Source organism: Neophocaena asiaeorientalis, unplaced genomic scaffold, assembly GCF_003031525.2.
Source record: "Neophocaena asiaeorientalis asiaeorientalis breed wild unplaced genomic scaffold, Neophocaena_asiaeorientalis_V1.1 scaffold78, whole genome shotgun sequence".
Lineage (NCBI taxonomy): Eukaryota > Metazoa > Chordata > Mammalia > Artiodactyla > Phocoenidae > Neophocaena > Neophocaena asiaeorientalis.
This window is the reverse complement of record NW_020175018.1, coordinates 19560553-19569877: the sequence shown is the minus strand read 5'-3', so window position 1 is coordinate 19569877 and position 9325 is coordinate 19560553. Positions and strand designations below refer to the sequence as shown.

The 9325-nt window shown below is 68.0% G+C and overlaps 2 protein-coding genes across 2 annotated transcripts in view; both read right to left on the bottom strand.

Moving 5' to 3' along the window:
• The window catches only part of MAMDC4 (MAM domain containing 4), an 8343-nt gene extending 2981 nt beyond the window's left edge, over window positions 1-5362 (bottom strand). The window contains exons 1-18 of the mRNA XM_024762619.1: window positions 5317-5362; window positions 4550-4657; window positions 4303-4476; window positions 4098-4223; window positions 3803-3933; window positions 3635-3719; window positions 3359-3484; window positions 3049-3186; window positions 2870-2958; window positions 2611-2784; window positions 2310-2394; window positions 2043-2222; window positions 1844-1939; window positions 1522-1671; window positions 855-971; window positions 554-688; window positions 278-414; window positions 2-207 (exon numbers count right to left, since the gene is read on the bottom strand). Coding sequence (XP_024618387.1) covers window positions 2-207; window positions 278-414; window positions 554-688; window positions 855-971; window positions 1522-1671; window positions 1844-1939; window positions 2043-2222; window positions 2310-2394; window positions 2611-2784; window positions 2870-2958; window positions 3049-3186; window positions 3359-3484; window positions 3635-3719; window positions 3803-3933; window positions 4098-4223; window positions 4303-4476; window positions 4550-4657; window positions 5317-5362 — 2303 coding nt within the window. The remainder of the gene's footprint in view (window position 1; window positions 208-277; window positions 415-553; window positions 689-854; window positions 972-1521; window positions 1672-1843; window positions 1940-2042; window positions 2223-2309; window positions 2395-2610; window positions 2785-2869; window positions 2959-3048; window positions 3187-3358; window positions 3485-3634; window positions 3720-3802; window positions 3934-4097; window positions 4224-4302; window positions 4477-4549; window positions 4658-5316) is intronic.
• Window positions 5363-6942: 1580 nt separating this feature from the next.
• On the bottom strand, window positions 6943-8474 carry PHPT1 (phosphohistidine phosphatase 1). The gene is made up of 3 exons (XM_024762588.1): window positions 8257-8474; window positions 7761-7885; window positions 6943-7210 (listed from the first exon to the last, which is right to left on the bottom strand). Exons 1-3 carry the CDS (start codon window positions 8414-8416, stop codon window positions 7118-7120), a joined length of 378 nt encoding a protein of 125 aa, XP_024618356.1. The 5' UTR covers window positions 8417-8474; the 3' UTR covers window positions 6943-7117.
• Between the last annotated feature and the right edge of the window lie 851 nt (window positions 8475-9325).

Here is a 9325-nt window from a genome sequence, read left to right as displayed (position 1 = left end):
TGTGGTGTGGTGGGCAGGGGGGCCCCGGGCCGCCTGGCCCGTGGCATTGGCCTGGCGTGTCCAGAGGCCCTGGCCCCCCGTGGAGAAGCCGCAGGCCGAGTCCTCGAAGGAGCAGCGCTTGGGGGCCCAGCAGGGCCCAGGCCGCACAGTCACGTCGTCCAGCGCCATGGTGCCGTGGTACCCGTCCCGGAGGCCCTCGAACAGCAGCTGGGGGACAGCAGGGGGTCAGCTGTCTGGGGCCTTGCCCTGCCCACCTCTGCCGGGCACCAGGCCTCACTTGGTACTTGGCGCTGGAGTCCTGCGGGTGGTGGAGGGTGGCCCAGGCCTCGTGCCAGCGGTTGCCGTGGGTGCCAGACTGCGACCACAGGTGCCTTTCTCTCTCGCCTTCTCGCTTCATTGCCAGGCGCAGAGTCCCTAGGGGGAGGCAGGGTTTGGAGGGGACAAGACCCTGACTCCTGCCTCTCACCCCTCCTAGAGCCCCGATTGGCCCAGAGACAGAACTCGGGGCCCCCCGTGGGCCTCCACCACGGCCCCGCCCAGCACGGGGTCTCACCGGTCTGGGGCCCATAGAGGTGGTACCAGAAGGAGAGGCACTCCTGAGCGGCCGCGGGTGACTGGGGCCAGGTGAGCAGGTGAGCACCGGGGCCCTGGGCTGGGGGTTCCGTGGGGTCTAGGAGCATGAAGTGGCCTGCAGGCGGGCCGTGGGGCTGAGCCACAGAGACGCCAGGCTGGGGACACTCAGCCCAGAGCTCCTCTCTGCCCCCTGGGAGTCCGGTCTGGGAGGCCCCCGGGGTGGGTCTGGGAGGCCGCTCCGAGTCTGAGAGCTGTCCCCAGGTCGGGGCGCCCCGCCTCACCTTGGCCTGTGGTGTGGTCGTACCCAGGGCCACGGCTCTCGACTCGGTACCAGTGGGCATCTGTGAGGTGGCCAGTGTGCCAGCCGCAGGTGCCCCGCTCAAAGTTACAGGAGATCTCTGGGGGTAAGGCACTGGGGGGTCAGCAGCCCCCGCACCCCTCCTGAGCCCCGAGAGGCGGGGAGAGACTTGCTCCCGGACTGGGGACTCCCGGGGGTCCCTCGAGGAGGCCTGGGTGGGAGGCCCCTGGGTGGGGACTGGGCCACGGTGGTCACCTTTCTCGGTGACCGCCGCAGGGCTGCAGTCCTTCAGGGTCACGCCGTCCACCCCGGCGCCCTGCTGGCCAGGGCCGTCCAGGTCCAGCAGCCCAACGAACTCCAGCTTCACGGGGGCGTGGGGGACGGGCCGGTAAGTCAGGGCCGGCTCCGCGTGCCCCTCGCCCTCCGCCCCAGGCTGCCCGCCTCACCCGGAAGGGCCGGTGGCGAGCCCCGAGAAGGACTGTGTCCACTTTCCAGCCCCCGGAGCTGCTGCCCGCGGCCTGCCACACCAGCTCACGGCTGCTGCCTTCCACCACGACCAGCTCCAGGAAGCCTGGTAAGGGGTCACTGTGGGCTGGCCCGCCCCACCTCCGCCCCAGGGCTGGGCAGAGGGCCTGGAGGGACAGTGGTACCTTGGGCGTGACTCTGAAAATAGTAAGCCATGTGGAGTTCACAGCGGGGGCCAGAGGGGCCCAGGGTGGGTGTGAGGACGCGGGCCTGCTCTGCTAGCTGCCCCCAGGCCCTCTGCACGGACAGGAAGTGCCCTGGGGAAGAGCAGGCCTCTCAGAACTGATTCCTGAGAATGGGGGACACCCCCCAATTCAGAGACCCTCCCCGGTGAAAAGAAGCAGAGCGGGGACCCTTGTGCGGGTGCAGTTGGAAGGCAGGCTGCAGGCTGCCCTGGGCGGGGCACTCGGGCCTCACCAGTGGCCCCGCTGGCGTCCAAGCCAGGGCTCCCGCTGTCCTGGGCCGGGAGACGCACCCACTGCAGCCGCCCCACACTGGCATCCTCCCAGCCCCCGGCCGAGGGGGACTCGAAGTCCGTGGTGCCTGCAATGGCAGCCGGTGTGAACGGCCCCGCCCACCACTGCGAGCGGGGGCTGGTCTGGAGGAAGGGAGGTGAGGGCTCCCCGCACCCAGCTCCGCCTCTTACCGCATTCCTGCTCGTCCTCGCCCCCAGGGCACTGCTGCTGGAAGTCACACAGCTGCTCCGGGGGGACACACAGGTCCCCACACAAGAGATGTCCGGGCTCGCAGAAATTCCAGGGCTGCAGGCTGGACAGCTGGGACCGGGGACCAGGAGCCCAGAGCCCAGGAGGTGGGCCAGCCACCTCTGTGGGGGCAGAGCAGGGATCAGGCAGGTGGGTGGGGGCTGTGCTTCTCCTCACGGGGGGCGGGGGGGGGTGCCCAGCAGGCTCACCTGGGACTGGTTTGCAGTGGTCAGACAGGATGAGGTCATCCAGGCCCACGACGCCCCCCGGGCCCGTCTGCCCGGCCAGGAGGATCTGAGGGCGGAGGCGGCTCTGTCATCCCTGGGTCCCTCGAGCCCTCTCCCCACGACCCACACCTCGTACCTGTCTATCGCTGGACGCTCCCTCCCGTCACCACCCCAGCCCTGGCTTGCCTTCCTGCTGAGACAGCTGAGGGGCCCAGCCCGGACTCCCTGAGGGGCCCCTGGACCTCCCCACGTCCCTGCATGGTGCTGCCCTCGCCAGCCTCACCCGAAAGGGGTGCTTGCTCTGGATGTCAACGCGGTCTCGGACCCAGGCGGCCCCCAGTTCCCCGTGGTGCCTGCGCAGCAGGACAGCGGCCTGGGGGGCGCCAGCGCTCCGCGTCTGCAGGAACACCTGGAGGCAGCCAGCCTCGGACCCGTGCAGGTAGTGATAGAAGGTGAGCTGGAAGGGGAGTGAGCATGTCAGGGGAGGCTCTCCAGGGCCCAGGCGATCAGGGTGGCCACCCTGTGTCCTCCACCCGCCTCACCGAGCACTTCTGGGGGGCCGAGGCCTGGAACTCGGGGCTGGAGAGGATGGCTGGGGCGCTGGGCTCTGCCACGGACACCAGGAAGGAGCCTGGGGAGACAGCAGGCGTGAGCCGGGGTGGCCGGGGTGCTGTGGCCGAGCGTGGCCCGGGTGGCGGCCGGGGTCCCTGGGGGGCCTCACCCTGCGCGCTGTTCCGGCTGTGGTCACGGTGCGGCCAGGCGGGGTGCTGTGGGCCGCCCGCGCTGTGGTTCCGGGCCCAGCCCTCTGAGCGGTTCCACAGGCCCAGGCCCCTCTCAAAATCGGTGGCCGTGTGGTGGTCTAGGGCGGGAAGCGGGGCTCCGGCTACCACGCGGGGCCTCCTCCCTGGGCCCCCCGCCTCCCCGGGCCTGCGCTGATGGCCCCAGCTCCAGGTGGACAGGAGCTGCCTCACCCCCAGAAGGACCGTGCCAAGGGACAACCCCCGCCCGTGGCCCCGCCAGCCCCGGCTCACTGCAGGTGGGCGTGTCCTCATCTGAACCGTCTCCGCAGTTGTCCTCCCCGTCGCACAGCTGGTGGGGCTCCACGCATGCCTTGTTCTGGCAATGGTGATGCCTCAGGGGGCAGTGTGCCTGCGGGGCTAGGGTGGGGGAGGGTTAACACATCACCCCACCCCAAGGCTCCAGGTCAGGGCAGCTTGGGGAGAGGCTCAAGGCCGGAATGAGGGGACCACGGGCTCCTGCTAACCCCTCCCCCACCCAGGTGTGCGTTCACGGCCTGGGGACCTTACTGGGCAACCCACAGCTCCAGAAGGCCACGTCGTCCAAGGCCACAGCACCCCTGCGGGTGGCGTTTCGGGTGGCAGAGAAGGTCACCTGAAGAGAGCGAGGTCCCTGGGATCTCAGGCAGAGCTCAGACCCTCCTCGCTGCCCCCACCATGCGACCGTCCCCGTCTCACCCTGAAGTCACCCTGGATGCGGCCGGTGGGCACCACCAGCTCCTGCCAGCCTGGGACCCAGGGCCCCGAGCTCCGCCACAGGGTCAGTGTCTCCACACCGTGGGTCAGCTCCAGCCGCAGCTCGGCCACACCTGCAGTGGGGCGTCCCAGGCATCTCAGGCCCCGGGACCCCTCCCCCTGCCCGGTGGCTGCTGCGCCCTGCCCCAGGACCCCTGCCCGTCCCGTCCTGGGGGCGCCCTCCCGTCTCTGCGGCAGCTCCCCTTCCTTTCCCGGTCCCTCCCCTCGGGACCCGCACCTCCAGAGGCCACGTGGTACCAGAGGCTCAGCTCACAGGAGGGGGCTGCCTCACGCAGGGTTGGGGAGCGCAGGGCTGCGGTGGCCGCCTCTCTCCCACGGTGTGTGCCAGCAGCCACGTACCAGCCTGGCCGGGCCGAGAGGTCAGGAGACCGGGCGGGAAGCACAGAGGGGAGGGCTGGTGTGGAGACCCGCCCAGGCCTCACCGAGGTCAGTGCCCAGAGTGTGGTCCGAGCGCGGCCCTGGACCCTCCGGTGCGGCCCCTGCCCGGTCTCGGAGCCAGCTGTAGCCCGAGGTGCTCATGTCCCGCCAGCCACAGGAGTCCTGCTCGAAGTCGCAGGCGAAGGGGGCGCCCAGGGTGGGTGAGGCCCCGTGGTAACCTGCAGGGCAGGTGGTCAGGTGGGGTGCCTGCAAGCGCCGGCCCTGCCCGCTCCCTGCCCGGCCCCGGCTCACCACACTGGGCCTCGTCGGGGCAGCCCCTGCAGTCACACACGAAGTTGCACACGGCCTCGCGGGGGGGTCTGCAGCGGCTGGGGCCCCAGGCCCAGCCCGGGGACCTTGCTGCCAACAGAGAGACAGCCAGGTGGCCTGGGGTAGGGAGACCCCACATCCCAGCTTGCCTGGAACTGTTCCACGGCCCACAGACTGCTCAGACTCGGGCGTCCCGGGACATAGGTCACACTGCTTTGGGGTCCAGGCCAGGAAGTCATGCAGGGAGGGGGCTGGGTCTGTGTCTGGGGGCCTGGAACCCAGAGAACTGCCACCTGGGGGGTCCCTGTCAGGGCCAAGCAGAGAATGACTGAACCTGGAGAGGCTGCCTGCGTGTCAGGATGGGGGGTGCGTGGGCGAGCGAGGGACCGAGGACCCCTGATGTGGGACACTCCCTGGGGAAGAGAACAGGAGCCCAGCAAGAAACCGGAGGGGCTGCCATCAGGGAGCCCCCTCAAGGCGATGCATCAACGGGTGGCCCAGGCCCCCCAAAGCTCTGTCTAGGTCAAGAGTGGCTGACTACCATCTGCTTTCAGGGCCCTCTCACCTTGGAGCCCAGGTGGAGATTGAGGCCAGGGACAGCAGCACCCTTCCCCGGCGGGGCCACCCCAGGACCCCAAGGGCTCACCTGCGTCCCCCACTGCAGGCCATCCAGGGCCTGAACCCCTCCTTCTCTGTAGGCCCAGCACCCGAGCCCCCGGACGTTCCGGGAGCCAGGCCCGACGACTCACCCAGGAGCAGGACCAAGACGGGCAGGAGGTGGCCGGGCAGAGACATGGTCAGGCCAGAGGGAGGGAGACCAAGGGGCAGTGTGTACACCGGCCAGCCTGGTGGGCACTTTTCCTGGTTATCGGCCCGAGGCCCCACCTGCTGACTCTGCTCTAATTGGAGAGCAGGGCTCAGCCCCATTTGTACCTGCAGCCCCTCGCTTGGCCCCGCCCTGCGCTGACAAGGACGGGCACCCGGCTGTAAAAGCATCCAGGAGAGGGGCCCCTGGCCTAGGTGAGCTCCCACCTGCCTGGCTCCTTCAGGCCAAAGGTCAGGCTCCGACCACCATGCCCACTGCTGCCCAGCCCTGCCGGGTGGAGGCCCCACTGGAGACAGCACCGAGTGACACCGGCCTCGGCCGCTTCTCCTGGGGTCTCTGACCCCACACCTGCTGGGAATTCAACTCAGCCTGGCCCGGGTTGCCAGTAGGAAACCAGCTTGTGCAAACCCCACACCCAGCCCCTGAGTTCCCTGCATGGGTTGGGGCAGCCCTAGCAACCCGGGACGTTGGCCTCCATAACTCAGCCTGTGGGTTCCTCTTTGCTTGCTCTTACAAACGATGGACAGACTATTCGCCAACAAGTGTCCTGAACAGCGTGGGCTGGACGCTGCCAGGCACAGAGTCCAGAGGAACCTAGAGACTCTGGGGCTTGTGGCACCGACCCCCGTGAAGGATTTGGAGCCAGGCTCCACCCACAGTTTACTACCGTGCGGCCTGGGGAGCTTGTCTCACCTGAGCCTCAGTTTCCTCATCTTTGTTTTAAAATTTATTTATTTATTGGCTGCGTCAGGTCTTAGTTGCCGCACGTGGGATCTTTTGTTATGGCGCACGGGCTCAGTAGTTGCGGTGCGTGGGCTTAGCTTCCCTGTGGCACGTGGGATCTTAGTCGAACCCGCCTTCCCTGCATTGCAAGACAGATTCTTAACCGCTGGACCACCGGGGAAGTCTTTCCTCGTTTTCAAACGCGGTCACAATGGTGCCTGCCTGGACAGGCTCCCGTGAGGGCCCTGGAGGCTCACAGGAGGCTGGCACGGCGGGGTCACAGCCTCGGCAAGGGGCACCTCCGCTCCCCACAGCCCTGTGCCAAGAGAAGGGTCTTGGGAGAGGGGCTCCCAGCTCCAAGTCTGAAGCCCTGCCTGTTTACTTGGAGCAGAGCCTGTGGCTGCGGCACAGGGCCGTGGGACCTGACCTTGGAGTCGAGGGGTCGTAGACTGCCTGACTCGTGACCTCAGCTGGCAGCTGGCCAGGAGGGTGGCTGCTGGCGCCTGCCCTCCCCGCACACTGGGATGGGTCCCCGCCTCGGCAGGCCCGAGGGACTCAGCCCTAGCTCCTTGCGTAAGGGCTCATCAGGTCTCCTCCCAGATGTCCTTGGGGATAGCAGGTGTGTGGAGAAGCAATCAGGCCATAAACGGGGGCAGCAGCCCAGGGGCCCCCTTATCAGGCCCCAAAGGGCTGAGTGTGCACTGCCACTCCTGGGGCCCCCAGGGGTGGAGCGGGGTGAGGGGCAGCCAGGAGTGACCCGCTGCCCCCACTCTAGTCGGGGGTACAGAGAGGTGACCTAGGAACAGAGAAGCCAAGACACACAGCATTCAGGGACCAGCGGAGGTGACGATGCTTTTAATTCTTCCCAGAGAGGTAACCCCGGGCACTGAGGCCTGGCCAGGGTGGCAAAGCGCCAGGGGGTGCAGCCCAGCCTCTTGGGAGGTGGCCTTGAGAACAGAGTTCCAAGTGGGCCGCTGGAGGTGGCTGGCCTCAGGTGGGCCTCAGTAGCCGTCGTCGGCCCAGGTGACCTCGTAGTCAGGGTACCTGGCTTTGATCTTCTCAGTGGAGACGGAGTGCTGGGCGCGACCGTAACCCTGAAGGGAGAAGGCAGCTCTCACAGCCCTGTCCTGGCTCTGGGCGCCCGGTCAGCAGGGACACCAGGGGCCAGCTCGGGAGGGGGCTGTCATCCCCTCCGACCACCCCAGGGCGCTCTCCTGTGGAAGCGTGGCCACCAGGGTGCGCAGATCTTGAGGGAGTTTCCTTTAGCTGGAGGCCCAGACCCCTCTAGGTGCCCCCGTGTATCTGCTGGTAGCTTGGTGAAGGGAGGGACAGGGGCCTCTTAGTTTCACCCCAGCACTGATGGCCTCAAAGCACTAAAGGATGACGGCCAGTCAGGCCTTTTGGACCAGGAACAGCACGCAGACCGTCAGAGCAGAGGGGCAGGGGGCGGCTCCCTCCCACCCTGTGTGCTTCCTGTGTCATGCCACGTGAGAAATGGGGAGCCTACAGGCCCTGGATGGAGGGTTCTGCCGCTGAGAAGGGCCGGAAGACTGAGCACCCCAGGTCAGGCAGCTTGGAGGGCCAGGTCTCCCCAAGCCAGGACTGGGGCCCTCAGCCCACCCAGGCCCGAGGCTGTGGGCTCACCATGGAGTAGCCGTACACATGGATCTTCTTGTCCTGGCTCTGGTGGGAGATGCGCCCGCCCCCCAGGCACACGCAGTCATAGCCTTTCTTCTGCATCTCGCCTGATACCTTGTCATAGATGTCCGCTGGGATAGGAAGGGGGGCTCAGCACGCGCCCTGGCTGCCCTTGAAGGCTGAAGGGGTCTGAAGCCCCGCTCTGAGCGGCTCCCTCCCCAGGAGAGGAGACCCTCTGGGAAGGGATGAAATGGAGGAGGGGGTGCACCCGGGCAGGGGCGCTGGGACTAGGAGGGAGGAGTCGGGCCATGGCAGCCCCTCGTCTCCAGGACCATCTGGGTACTCCAGACTCTGGGTACTCCACGCTCCTCTGGGCCAGCCAGGGATGAAACCGGGTACAGGATCACCTCCCACTACGCCCCTCGGCCCCGCCCACAGCCGTGGCTAGTCCCGCCCACAGACGCCGGAGATCCCGCCCCCTGCCCCTCCGCCCCGCCCTCACCGTGGTACTCGGCCCACTTGTAGCCGCGAACGATCTCTTTGCTCTCCCCGGCCGGGGCCCCGGAGGGCGGCACCGCGTGGACTCGAATCAGCACATACTTGAAGACGCCGTCGGAGTCGATGTCCACGTCGGGGATCTGGGGGAGGTCCGCCGCCGTCATGTTCCCGGAGCGCACTCACCCGCTGCGGCCCGCGGCCCTTGCCCCACGCGACCCGGGGCAGCGCCGACAGTGCGGGAGGCGGGGCCTGGGAGCCCGTGACCAATCTTGCGGGGTCATGCTGCCCGAGCCCAGTGCCTCAGCCAACCACGCGGCCAACCCGCGGCACAGACTGGCCAATCGCGATCCAGCTCCTTGCAGCCCAGATACCACGCCGGCTCCACTTAAAGAGAAACTTGGAACCGGGAGTAGGTGGTGACTCAATGCAGCCCCCGTAAAAGTTCCTTTCCAGGGAGCTTGCGGGGAGGAGGGGGATGTGACAGGCCCATTTGGTGGGGGTTAGGAGGCCCACGAGGCCCAAGGGACGCGCGCCGGCCCTGGCCCCCTCCCCCACGTGACCGAAGGCCTCCCTTCCCCTACACCGATCCCGCTGTCCGCTCCCGCTGTCCCTTGGCTTCCCTCCGGGTTCCCCCCACCCCGTGCCCGAGGGCCTCCTTCCCCCGTCCCCCACCGAGGCCGAGGGCCTCTCTCTCCTGCCTCCCACTCCGCGTTGCTCCATGGTGTCCCTCCCAGCTTTCCGAAGGCCCCCCCCCACGCCTCCGAAAGTCTCCGTCCCGCGTGCCACCCACTCCCCCGCACAAAGAATGAGGCAGCAATGGCTACATTCGAGTTTTATTTTCCTTGGTTCGAAAGCGCTCGCCCTCTGGAAATAATCCCGGCCCAGGGTCCTTCCTGGAGGGCCGGCCCTCAGGCGTGGGGCAGAAGGCGGAGGCACCCAGGCCGGGGGCGCGGCGGCCAGTTTGGGAGGCCGCGAAGGCGGGTAGGGCAAGCGGGGCGCGTGGCCGGTGCAAATGCGCGGAGCCGAGGCAGGCGCACAGGCATTTAGGGGAGGGAGATGGGCGCGGGTGCACG